This window comes from Salvelinus namaycush, unplaced genomic scaffold, assembly GCF_016432855.1.
Source record: "Salvelinus namaycush isolate Seneca unplaced genomic scaffold, SaNama_1.0 Scaffold570, whole genome shotgun sequence".
In the NCBI taxonomy this organism is placed as follows: Eukaryota; Metazoa; Chordata; class Actinopteri; order Salmoniformes; family Salmonidae; genus Salvelinus; species Salvelinus namaycush.
Window position 1 is genome coordinate 305 of NW_024061276.1, and position 13,516 is coordinate 13,820.

The 13,516-nt window shown below is 42.1% G+C and overlaps 2 protein-coding genes across 2 annotated transcripts; one reads left to right on the plus strand and one right to left on the minus strand.

Annotated features, from left to right (window-relative positions):
- Nucleotides 1–204: 204 nt before the first annotated feature.
- Nucleotides 205–2,683, minus strand: LOC120041884 (zinc finger protein OZF-like). Its single transcript, XM_038986742.1, has 3 exons — nt 2,388–2,683; nt 1,954–2,086; nt 205–1,676 (listed from the first exon to the last, which is right to left on the minus strand). Exons 1-3 carry the CDS (start codon nt 2,394–2,396, stop codon nt 205–207), a joined length of 1,614 nt encoding a protein of 537 aa, XP_038842670.1. The 5' UTR covers nt 2,397–2,683.
- Nucleotides 2,684–2,818: 135 nt separating this feature from the next.
- On the plus strand, nt 2,819–8,280 carry LOC120041885 (zinc finger protein 420-like). Its single transcript, XM_038986743.1, has 3 exons — nt 2,819–3,118; nt 3,443–4,968; nt 5,825–8,280. The coding sequence occupies exons 2-3, from the start codon at nt 3,682–3,684 to the stop codon at nt 7,718–7,720; spliced, it is 3,183 nt and encodes a 1,060-aa protein (XP_038842671.1). The 5' UTR covers nt 2,819–3,118; nt 3,443–3,681; the 3' UTR covers nt 7,721–8,280.
- Nucleotides 8,281–13,516: the final 5,236 nt, after the last annotated feature.

A 13,516-nucleotide genomic window follows, 5' to 3' on the forward strand; every position in this document is an offset into this window, starting at 1 on the left:
ATCTCTCTGATGTATGTAATGACTGACCAGTTATTAGTATCTCTCTGAGGTATGTAATGACTGACATGACAAGAGGAACTGATGATGAACTACCCAATTTCTACATTGCACCTTGTGCATTTTACTATTACAATTTTCAAGAGTACATTTAAAGCCGGACTGAGTTCCTTAAAACCACTGGGTTAGATAATGAGTCAGACTCTATTACTGTGTAACTGAAGAACAGTCAGCGTTCTGCCTCCACTTACTATGTTGAACAGAATCCCAGTCAACTTCTTCTCCATCAGAATTAATCAGCCCTCCAACTTCCTCTGCATTATCCGTCGCCCCTTCTCCATCCTCCTCCACCTTGTCCTTCTCCTCTTCGACTTTAGCCTTCAGCCCCAGTGTTTGACAGAGGTCCTGTAGGTTATTAGATACCATCTCCTGCCCCTGTGATGTGTTCTGCTCCTCACAGTGGATGGGTTTCTCTGCTTCTGTTGTGTGTGACCGCTGGTGCAAGTTCAAACTTCCTTTTGTAGCAAAATTCTTCCCACAATCAGGGCAGGGGTATGGCTTCTTTCCTGTGTGGATTCTCATGTGGATCTGTAGAGACGATGACGTTTTGAAATGTTTCCCACATTCTAAGCAGCAGTGAGATGACGTCTTAGTTGTGTGATTCTCCTGGTGTTGTTCAGGTTCTGCTGCTGATGCAGAGAGACTCTCCTCAACTTTTTTGCCGTGTGATTGCTGGTGTATTTCTTTCAAACTTAGCGAGTCCGGTCTCTCTCCTGTGTGTTGCAGCTGGTGTCTTTTCAAGGATGTACAGAAGGTAAATCTCTTGTCACACTCGGAGCAGGCGTAAGGCTTCTCTCCAGTGTGCAGTTTCTGGTGTTGTTTAAGATATGCTTTCTGAGTGAAGCCCTTCCTACAGATGGAACAGGAGAAAGGCTTCTCTCCTGTGTGGGAGAGCTGGTGGGCAGTCAGGTTGGCTTTCTGGGTGAAGCACTTGCCACAGACAGAGCAGGAGAAAGGTTTCTCACCAGTGTGCACTAACATGTGTTGGTTCAAATTTCCCTTTTGGTTGAAGCTCTTCTCACACACGGAACATTTGTAAGACTTCTCCCCGGTGTGTTTCAGCTCATGTGATTTCAAGGTGTGTAGATAAGTATAACTCTTCCCACACACGGAGCAGGAGTGAGGCTTTTCTCCCGTGTGTGTCAGCAGGTGTCTGCGTAGTTTGTAAGCACTAGAGAACTCTCTTCCACACTCCAGGCAGCAGTTCTTTGCCTGTTCAGGATCTCCCGATATAGAGGGACTGCCCTCCCCACTAGAACAGTGGAACCGCTGATGTGTCTTCAGATGTTCCTCCCGAGTGAAACTCTTCCCACAGTCAGAACAGAAGCAGGGCCTCTCTCCTGTGTGAGTCAGAAGGTGTCGTTGTAGTTTAGATGGACATGGGAACTCCTTCCCACAGTCCAGGCAGCTGTAGCTCTTCCTGGGTTTGGGACTGGTCTTCTTCTCTCCTGTGTGTGTTGTGTTACGATGTTTTCTTAGATAATGCTGGGTAGGGAACTCCTCTCCACACTCTCTGCAGCTGTGTGTGTTCTTGGCTGTGTGATTGTCCTCCTGTTGTTCAGGTGCTCCTGAGGTAGAACTTGCCCCCTCACTGTCAGAGTGACGGCTGGAACTCTCTCCTGTGGGGATATAGGAAGAGTCCGATCAGGATTGCTCGAGTGGAAACCAAAGGGGTATATTCATTAGTGTACACCGTAGCAAATGAAAACAAGTGTTTCTTATAGTCCCTTTCCCTGTTTCGGCTATTAGCGTCCTAGTGAATACACCCCAGCTTGTGTAAGTGTTGCACTGTTTTGTTAACGCTGTACCTAAACAACACCGTCAGATGGTTTAAACATTCAGTCTGCCTCAGCCTCCACCTACTAAAAGTTAATGGAAATCTCTCAACCGACTTACCTCTCAATCTTAGAAAGTCACTGAAGTAGTCAAGGCTCCTAGGACCCATCTCTGGACCGCCTGTGCTCTGGTCACCATGGATACAGTCAGGAACCAGTAGATTTGACTGGTTTGGCTGGGGTTCATCTAAATCCTGATTGAAAAGTACAGTCAGAGATAGGCCTAGAAGATAATGTCATGTTATTGGCTTTGGTCTTAATAACGAACTGACTTGATAAAATAGTCCTTACTACTTGACAAATGTATACCCAACTTCTACAAATGACAAGCTAACCTTGAACAAGACAATGACAATGGAGTTGACTAAAGCAGAGCCATGTATTTACATAACTAGCTAACCAGCTATATCTATACCTGCTGTATCTATGGCTTTGGGCTCAAGCAAAACAGGTTTTAGTTTCAGGGCAACTAGCTAGCTATAGCTCACTTCTCACCTCATACATTGTGTGAGCTGAAGCAACAACAACAAAAAATTGCGGAGAAAATGTTGTTCTCCGGCTGTAGCAAGCAATCAGTTCAAATGTTGCTTTGTTATGAGAAATCACAGCTATTTCGCAAAAATAGACAGCAGGCTAAGTTAGCATAGCATACTGAGCTAGCTAACGGTACTTAGCTAGCTAATAATGTTAGCTTAAGTTGTCGTTTGTAACTTCACGTCTGTCTGGTTTAATAGTTCCATATCTACGTTATCACAGGATGGAAATAGTCTACGCCAAGTATATTGAAGATATATTTGTAAATAACTCTAGCTACAATGCTTTTGAGTAAGGTTTATCTAAGCAGACTAGCTATGTTGACAGAACCGCCTAGAACTACTTCCGGGGCAGCAGCTAACCCGGAAAAAAAGTTGATGCCATCACTGGACGCCATTCCACATAGTTTGGATATGGCCATTCTTTGATTGCATTAACCGCGAGGGGAGAATGGGAAAATGTTTAAATAAATCTGGTCAGTAAAACATTAGGTATTGGCTTTGTCCAAACGGTGTAGTAAGCTAGTCGTTACCGTTGCATAACTGTTAACTAGGTAACGTTTCCTGCTCATCATCAGACAGCTACATTTTTACCTTGGTACTGTTGGCTAGCTAATAGCTCCTGCTAACTAATTTGAAGCTCTGCTCATACAGAGTCGATGTAGGAGTAAAACGACGATTGTTTTCTATTTGGTAAGTAAAGGCAGAGCGACTGTACATATAATCAATGAGTTACTTTTGTACCTAATGTTCGTGTTACATTAGTTAACGTTAGTTAGCTTCAAAATACAAGCCCTCATCGTGGGAACCTTGACATTTCATATATATCTTACAAAAATATTTTTATTATCATTAATATTTTTTTTTATTATATTGTTCTATTAAGTAAAAATGAAATAGTGACAGTAAATTAAAAGTCAACATTTCACGGACTTGACAAATATAGAATGTCACTATGCATATTGCACGCCTGTATAAACTGTTTTTGTCTTACACCATATCGTCCTATTCACACAGGTGACCTCACAAGGGATTCCACTGTTCTGGTGACAGGAAGAAGATCGGACCCTGAAATAATTTGTCTTTGACAGAGACTCATAATGCAGCACTTCCTGAAGCTCCCGGTGTGGCAGGAGATATAGGAGACCTGTGAATACACAGGAGAGAGACACACCTCACACTAGTGACAACTCAATTCAATAGAAAGTTATTTTAAATTTTATTTTTTACAAAAACATTCTAACTGCTGGGACAAAATGAGTTCTGAGAAGGAAACGTTGATGGATGAAATCGAAAAGAGTTTATGGAATTTAACTGAGGACAATTTACGCGACCTGTGTGAACGTTGTGGAATGGATGGCTCTGAAATTAAAGGGATGAATCATCGCTTATTAAGGCGTAAAGTCATGGAGGAAATGTGGGACAATACGGAGTCAATGAAATCAGAGGAGCAGGGAATGTCTTGGTTAGTCCGACTTAAAGACGACATCAGGAGGATACTGGAGGATGGTAGCAGTGCACTCATGAATCCCAGCCAATCCGATGATGTAGACTGCAATGAAGAACGCAACAAGGGGTACAGCGATTGTTTGCCTAGCAACGGACTGACAGCCGAGCCCTTGCATCCCAGCCAATGTGATGATGATGCTGTAGACTGCGATGAAGAATGGAATGAAGAGGGAGGAGCTGGGTTGCTTAGCAACACACCAGACCAGAGTACATTAAAGAGGCACATCAGATCGCACACTGTTAAACAACACACAGTGAATCCCTCAGTGAAACCTCACCACTGCTCGGATTGTGGGAAGCAATTCATTGTAAAATCAAGCCTTAAACATCACCGGCTAGTTTTTCACACAGAACACCCTCACTGTTGTGGTCAATGTAAGAAGAGTTTCATAACTGCAGAAAGGCTGGAATCGCACATTAAGACACGACACCCGCCAAGTGATCCTCTGAAGAACCCACATGTGTGCTCTAAATGCGGTAGGGCATTCCCTGTGGCTGCCAGTCTTAAGAGACACCTGAGAACTCATACTGGGGAGAAACCGTACGTCTGCCCCAAATGTGGAAAGGACTACAGTGACTGTGGAAATTTGAGGAAACACATGAGAAGAACTCACCCAGTAGAGGAGATGGTTATGGAGAGTTTTGCCACTCAGAGGAGCATCCCTACAGGAAATGTGGAGGAAATGCAGGACAATACGGATTCAATTAAATCGGAGGAGCAGGGAACATCTTGTTCACTCCAACTGAAAGAGGACCTCAAAGGGATACAGGAGGATGGTAGCGTTGTACCCATGAGTCCCGGCCAAGCCTATGATGATGGTGATGATGATGATGATGATGATGATGCTGTAGACTGCAACGTTAAGGACAGGGATTGGTTGCCTAGCAACGGACTGAAGGCGGAGCCCATGAGTCCCAGCCAATCCGATGACGCTGTAGACTGGGACGAGGAGGACAGGGATTGGATGGCTAGCGATGGGCTGGAGGTGGAGTCGTCTCCAGAGAGGCACACACCAGAGCAGAGAGTGAGAGGGGTGAGTACTTAAATTCACAGTGTTAAACAGGGGTCGTATTAGCTTTTAGAAATCAGCATTTCTTTTAAACACAGACCATAAAGTGTTTTAAAGCATTTCTCCTGCATTTTTATCTTGAAAGTCAAGTGTTTTTTGCTTCAATAGAGTGATCAACAGACATGCAACTACAGTTTTAATTCACATGCATTTCATCAGATGACAACAGACGCTATTTGGCTCGCAGCCACACAAGTAAATGAGCTTACAATAAAAAAACAAGGTATATTTTACCAAAACAATGCACGGCCATCATATTTATAATGTTTATCATAGAAAGAATGGAGCCAGATACATTTCATGATGTTTTGCTTTGAAGTTATTCTTTAAGCATTGTAACTGAACTAAAGCACACAGCAGTCAGAGTGGTGGAATGTAATTGGTCAAGACGAGAGCGAAGATATTTAATCCGATTGCAGAAGTGCAACTGAAGCACAAAAATGTGTCCTTTTTTAAATTCATGATTTGGAGTGAAACCTACTGAAGTTTTACAAAAACGCAACAAGATATCTTTTTCTGCGTTTTATCTTTCCTTTTATGCGTGAAGAACTGCGTTAATGCGACCTCTGCTTGAAGTGTGTTTCTCTTTCCTTGATTCCTCTCATCATTGATTCCTGGACCTCCTTCTATAAATGCATTGGAGGAGAAGGTTCTTGGTTCTTTCCCTCCAATGTATTTTAAGAAGGATGCCGAGTAATCGAAAGATGATGAGAGGAATCTAGGAAAGACTTCTGATTTTCTCTGCAAAGATTTTAAAATGACTTGACCGGTAGGAAAGTGTTTCTTGATTCATTCCATCTCTATTTTTATGATTTTCTAGGACAAACCTCCCCCGCCCCCCTTTGCCCTCCCAGAATCCCCGGGGCGTGCCTCTCCCGGTAGCGCCTTATTGTGCGGTCTGAAGAGGGTGTCTGTGCAGCTAGTCGACTGCAGGAAGACACCGGGGCAGAGTGGCCATATAATTCACAAGACAACACAGACAGGAGAGAAACCCCACAGCTCGTCTAATGCTGAACAACACAAAACCCTCTCAGGAGACAGGCCTAGCTCCCATATCTGTGATCACTGTGAGAAGAATTTTGGCACTGCTACAAATCTGAAAACACACTTACTTTATCTGTCCGGAGAGAAACCACACATCTGCTCTAAATGCGGAAAGAGTTTCACACAGGCCGGCTGTCTTAAGAGACACCTGAGAACTCATACTGGGGAGAAACCGTACGTCTGTCCTCGTTGTGGGAAGGCTTGTACTGATTCTGGAAACTTAAAGAGACACATCAGAAAAACTCACCCAGGAGAGGAGGTCTTTGTGAAGAGACTTGCCTATCAGAAGAGCGTTCGTAATGCTAAAGAACACAAACAAACCTACTGCGTAGATGGCTCCCATATCTGTGATCACTGTGGTAAGAATTTTGCCACAGCAGGAAGTCTAAAACTACACACACAGAACCTGAAGAGAAGGAGAGAGAACTTGACTGCAGAGAAAGCTCATGTGTGCTCTGAATGTGGAAAGGGCTTCCATCAGGCTGGAAGTCTTAAGAGACACCTGAGAACTCATACTGGGGAGAAACCGTACATTTGCCATCATTGTGGGAAGGCTTGCAGTGATTCTGGAAACTTACAGAAACACATCAAAAGTCACATGGGTAAACAACACACAGTGAAACCTTACCTCTGCTCTGAATGTGGGAAGCAATTCATTGGAAAACAAAGCCTTGAACATCACCGGGAGGTTTTTCACACAGATCACCCTCACCGCTGTGGTCAATGTAAGAAGAGCTTCATAACTGCAGAAAGACTGGAATCACACATAAAAACACGACACCCGCCAAGTGATCCTGTGAAGAATCCACATGTGTGCTTGGAATGCGGAAGGGGATTCCCTGTGGCCGCCAGTCTTAAAAGACACCTGAGAATCCATACTGGGGAGAAACCGTACTCCTGCCCTCAGTGTGGAAACAGTTACAATGATCGTGGAAATTTAAAGAAACACATCAGAACTCACACAGAAGAAAAACCTTACCACTGCGTGGTGTGTGGGATGAAGTTTCGTCATACAAAAACGTTACAACGGCATCACCAGGAGAACCACAAGGGGGAGACACTGGGTCCCATCCACAGGCACCAAGACCCTCTTCCATGCCCCCACTGCGGGGAGGAGTTCTCATCCAAGGCTCTTCTAAGGGATCATCTACGGACCCACTCTAGCCGTGTCCACTGCTCCCGATGCGACAAGACCTTCTCCACTAAAAGTAACTTACTGGTTCATCAGAGGATACACACTGGAGAGAAGCCTTACCTTTGCCCTCAGTGTGGGAAGAGTTTTTCTCTGGCAGGGAGTTTAAAACTTCATCTCCGGATTCATGCGGGTGAGAAACCTTACTGCTGTACTTACTGTGACAAGAGATTCACAAGTAAGAGCCACTGCAATCTTCATCTGCGAATCCACACTGGAGAGAAGCCGTACCAATGCCCTGACTGCGGGAGGTGTTTCGCTGACGGGAATGTCCTGAAAAACCACCGGCGGACCCACACAGGAGAGAAACCGTTCCAGTGCCGCTTGTGTGATAAAGCTTTTGCCCAGTTGAGCAGTCTGAAGAAACATCAGGAGACACACAGGCAAACTCTGCCTGTCTCTGTCCCAAGACTCCCTAATCCCTACCTACCACACAATCAGCATGTCCCTTATCCCTACCCATCACAGACTCAATGGTAACCTTGTTTACACCTGACCAAGTTGTCCTGTTACCTGGTAACCTGTCTGTTACCTGGTAACCTGTCTGTTACCTGGTAACCTGTCTGTTACCTGGTAACCTGTCTGTTACCTGGTAACCTGTCTGTTACCTGGTAACCTGTCTGTTACCTGTCCCAGATAGGAAGGATGCATTTCTAACGTATTGGGACAGGAACCTAGACTCAGTCTGTCCCAAAAACCCAACCTACCATGCACTCAGTGAATGGTAACATGCTTAAACCTGTCCCTTGTAGATAACTAGATGTAAATTAATGGAAGGATCCATTTTCTTTAAAAAAATATAAAAAATGATTTTATTGAGACAGGTTTGCAGTCGTTGAGGATTGATATGCTGTGTATAGAGCTTGGAATAGATTGTTATTTTGTTCATCTGTCTCAAAATAATTATTTGGCTCAAAGTTCATATTTTAGCTACAGAGTTTTTGTATTCACAGTTGATATTTGGATATGTTCTTCATTTTAAAAGGTGTTTAAAATTCATAGCCGAACCTCAACTGGTGGAAATAAAATGGTGACAATGATATGTTGTTGGAGTAATTATTTTTCTAATATTTTGAGTAAGAAGTTGTATGCATAAATAAGGGTCCTAGGCAGGGGTCGAAGTAAGCCGGTACGCTCTGGTCCCGCGTCCCGGAAAAATAAATAGTGGGGGTACACCTTACCGGTAAAATGTGAACCTATCACAATAATTTCTAAGAAATGTCAAGAAAACTAGAGAAAATTACACCATTATTTAACAATACCGCATGTCAGCTGCATGAAAATGAGTGATTTGACTTGAAAACTGGCAGTAAACCCTCATTGTAATTCCGCGAGAACAATCAAACGTTGCCAAAGCGGCATGTACAACAGTGGATGCATCAATTCAGGCTACAAGTGTCCTGGGCTCAATACAGTAACTCTTTATATTCTTCACATTGTGGGTCCACTGTTTGGATGCTGGAATTATTTTGTGAAAATCAAATTTTATTTGTCACTTGTGCCGAATACAACTTGACAGGGAAATGCTTAATTACGAACCTTTCCCAACGATGCAGAGTTTAAAAATAATAATATAAAATAGTAACTAACACGAGGAATGAAATAAAATAGATAAGAATGAAGCTACAGTTTATACAGGAAGTACCAGATCAACGTGGAGCTATATACAGGGAGTACCAGAACCAGATCAATGTGGAGCTATATACAGGGAGTACCAGATCAATGTGGAGCTATATACAGGAAGTACCAGATCAATGTGGAGCTATATACAGGCAGTACCAGTATCAATGTGGAGCTATATACAGGAAGTACCAGATCAATGTGGAGCTATATACAGGAAGTACCAGTACCAGATCAATGTGGAGCTATATACAGGGAGTACCAGATCAATGTGGAGCTATATACAGGAAGTACCAGATCAATGTGGAGCTATATACAGGAAGTACCAGATCAATGTGGAGCTATATACAGGAAGTACCAGATCAATGTGGAGCTATATACAGGAAGTACCAGATCAATGTGGAGCTATATACAGGAAGTACCAGATCAATGTGGAGCTATATACAGGAAGTACCAGATCAATGTGGAGCTATATACAGGAAGTACCAGTACCAGATCAATGTGGAGATATATACAGGGAGTACTAGATCAATGTGGAGCTATATACAGGAAGTACCAGATCAATGTGGAGCTATATACAGGAAGTACCAGATCAATGTGGAGCTATATACAGGAAGTACCAGTACCAGATCAATGTGGAGATATATACAGGGAGTACTAGATCAATGTGGAGCTATATACAGGGAGTACCAGATCAATGTGGAGATATATACAGGGAGTACTAGATCAATGTGGAGCTATATACAGGGAGTACCAGATCGATGTGGAGCTATATACAGGGAGTACCAGATCAATGTGGAGCTATATACAGGAAGTACCAGTACCAGATCAATGTGCAGCTACTGTACGTACATGAAGGCAGGGTAAAGTGACTAGGCATCGGGATAGATAATAATGTATTTGAGGTAGATATGTACATGAAGGCAGGGTGAAGCGACTAAGCATCAGGATAGATAATAATAAGAGTAAATTAAAGAACAGCAGCGTGCCTGTGTAGTGTTTGTGTTTGTGAATGTGCGAGGGTTTTGTATGGGAGTGTAGTGTGTATATGGTGTACATACAGTACCAGTCAAAAGTTTTAGAACACCTACTCATTCAAGGGTTTTTCTTTATTTGTACTATTTTCTACATTGTAGAAAAATAGTGAAGACATCAAAACTATGAAATAAACACATGGAATCATGTAGTAACCAAAAAAGTGTTAAACAAATCTAAATATATTTTATATTTTATATTCTTCAAAGAAGCCACCCTTTGCCTTGACGACAGCTTTGTGATAGGAGAAAACTGAGGATGGAAACATTTGTAAAAGCTACAGTGCCCTCCACTAATATTGGCACCCTTGGTGAATATGAGCAAAACGGGCTGTGAAAAAAAAGTTTATTGTTTATCCTCTTGGTCTTTCATTCAAAATATTCACAAAAATCAAACCTTTAATTAAAGTAAAATCATTGAAAGAAAAAATCAATTCTAATCATAAAACAAATATTTTTCTCAAATATGTGTGACTTATAATTATTGGCATCCCTTCACTCAATACTTTGTGCAACAGCTCTGAGTCTTCTCCTATAATGGGTAAAGAGGTTGGAGAACACATGGCAAGGGATCTGAGACCATTCCTCCATACAGAATCTCTCCAGATCCTTCAGATTCCAAGGTCCCCGCTTGTGGACTCCTCTTTAACTCACCCCACAGGTTTTCTATGGGGTTTAAGTCAGGGGACTGCGACGGCCATGGCAAAACCTTGATTCTGTGGTCAGTGAACCATTTTTGTGTTGATTTGGAGGTGTGCTTTGGATCATTGTCCTGCTGGAAGATCCAACCACGGCCCAGTTTAAGCTTCATAGCAGAGGCAGTCAGGTTTGGATTTCTGCTGGTTCATGATGGAGTCCATGATACCATGTATCCTAACAAGTTGTCCATGGCCTTTGGAAGAAAAACAGGCCCACAACATCAAAGATCCACCACCGTACTTCACAGTGGGGATGAGGTACTTTTCTGCATGGATATCTTTCTGTCTAAGCCAAACCCACATCTGGTGTTTGTTTCCAAAAAGCTCTATTTTGGTCTCTTCTGACCATTAAACCCGGTCCCATTGAAAGGTCCAGTAACGTTTGGCAAACTGGAGGCACTGGAGTTTGTTGTTTGATGACAGCAAAAGGCTTTGTCATGGCAACCCTCACAAACATCTTGTGGTTATGTACAGCAGGTGGCGTCTGATCGTAGTTTTGGAGACTTTCTGACCCCAAGACCCAACTAACGTCTGCATTTCTCCAGTTGTGATCCTTGTAGATTTTTTGGGCCACTCGAACCATCCTCCTCACTGTGCGTGGGGTCAATATAGAAACACGTCCTCTTCCAGGCCGATTTGTTAACATTTCCAGTTGCTTTAAACTTCTTAATTATTGCCCTGATAGTGGAAATGGGCATTTTCAACCGTTGAGCTAATTTCTTCTAGCCATTTCCTGATTTGTGCAGCTCGACAACCTTTAGTCGCACATCATTATTGTATTCTCGGGTCTTTCCCATGGTGATGGATGACTATGGGAACTTGGCCTCTGTGTCACCTCATATTTATACCCCAGTGAAACAGGAAGTCAACAGGAAGCTTACCTCTTAAGTGGTCCTCTCTGGGATATGTGGGACGGTAGCGTCCCACCTGGCCAACATCCAGTGAAAATGCAGAGCGCCAAATTCAAATAAATTACTATAAAAATTAAACTTTCATGAAATTACACATTCAATATACCAAATTAAAGCTACACTTGTTGTGAATCCAGCCAACGTGTCAGATTTCAAAAATGCTTTACAACGAAAGCAAAAAATGCTATTATCTGAGGATAGCACCCCATCTAACAATCACAGACCATCATATTTCAACCCTCCCGGCGCGACACAAAACGCAGAAATAAAGATATAATTCATGCCTTACCTTTGACGAGCTACTGTTGGCACTCCAATATGTCCCATAAACATCACAAATGGTCCTTTTGTTTGATTAATTCCGTCGATATATATCCAAAATATCAATTTATTTGGCGCGTTTGATCCAGAAAAACACCAGTTCCAACTCGCTCAACATGACTACAGAAGTTACTTGTAAGCTTTGTCCAAACATTTCAAACGACTTTTGTAATACAACTTTAGGTATTTTTTAAAGTAAATAAATCGATAAAATTGAAGACGGGATGATCTGTGTTCAATACCGGAGGAAAACAATGTGTAGCATGCTTTCTGGTCACGTGCCTCTAACAACCAGTACACTTCACTGGAGCCTCATTCTGAACATGGCTACTTCTTCATTTCTCAAAGGAAAAACCTCAACCAATTTCTAAAGACTGTTGACATCCAGTGGAAGCGATAGGAACTGCAGGAAGGTCCCTTAGAAATCTGGATTCCCAATGAAAACCCATTGAAAAGAGAGTGACCTCAAAAAATAAAAATCTGAATGGTTTGTCCTTGGGGTTTTGCCTGCCAAATAAGTTCTGTTAAAGTCACAGACATGATTCAAACAGTTTTAGAAACTTCAGAGTGTTTTCTATCCAATACTAATAATAATATGCATATATTAGCATCTGGGACTGAGTAGGAGGCAGTTTACTCTGGGCATGCTTTTCATCCAAACGTGAAAATGCTGCCCCGTATCCATAAGAAGTTTTAAGTGGTTCTAATCACTCAGGTGAACTTAAAAATGTAAAATATGAATGGGAATATACTTCAGTTAGATTTTACTCATAATAATTTCTAGGGGTGCCAATAATTGTGGCACACATATTTTAGAGAAAAATATATATTACATTTAATTCACGTTTAAAAAAGAATAATTTTACTTCAATTAAAGGTTCAATTTTTGTGAATGTTTGAATGAAAGACCAAGAGGATAAACAGCAAATACATGTTTTTCACAGCCCATTTTGCTCATATTTACCAAGGGTGTCAATATTATTGGAGGGCACTGTATTAACCTTTGGTCCTGAATACAAACTGTTATGTTTGGGGAAAATCCAATACAACACATTAATAGTACCACTCTCCATAGTTTAAAGCACAGTGGTGGCTGCATCATGTTATGGGTATGCTTGTAATCGATAAGGACTGGAGTTTTAGAATGGAGCCAAGCACAGGCAAAAGTGTCTGCTTTCCACCAGACACTGAGAGATTAATTCACCTTTCAGCAGGACAATAACCTAAAACACAAGGCCAAATCTACACTGGAGTTGCTTACCAAGAAGACAGTGGATGTTCCCGAGTGGCCGAGTTACAGTTTTGACTTAAACGTATATGAAAATCTATGGCAAGACCTGAAAATGGTTGTCTTGCAATGATCAACAACCAATTTGACAGATTATGAAAAGAATAATGGGCAAATGTTGCACAATTCAGGTGTGGAACGCTCTTAGAGACTTACCCAGAAAGACTCACAGCTGTAATCGCTGCCAAAGGTGCTTCTACAAAGTATTGACTCAGGGGTGTGAATACTTTCAATCAATTTGAACACATTTCTAAAAACATGTTTTCAATATGTGTAATCTATGCATTTATATGTCATTCTATGAATAGACAAGTAACAAAACATGGTAGGTCTCATACCGGTAACAAATTGAATCTCCTTTCACCCCTGGTCCTAGGTACAGCTGCTGGTTGACTGTATCACAT

Excerpts from the sequence above, each read along its gene's own strand:
- LOC120041884 (XM_038986742.1), bottom strand. Across the intron at positions 1,677-1,953 it reads TGACTTTCTAAGATTGAGAG|GAGAGAGTTCCAGCCGTCAC; the intron begins GTAAGTCGGTTG and ends ATATCCCCACAG.
- LOC120041885 (XM_038986743.1), top strand. The coding sequence starts at position 3,682 with ATGAGTTCTGAGAAGGAAACGTTGATGGATGAAATCGAAAAGAGTTTA. Across the intron at positions 4,969-5,824 it reads CAGAGCAGAGAGTGAGAGGG|GACAAACCTCCCCCGCCCCC; the intron begins GTGAGTACTTAA and ends ATGATTTTCTAG.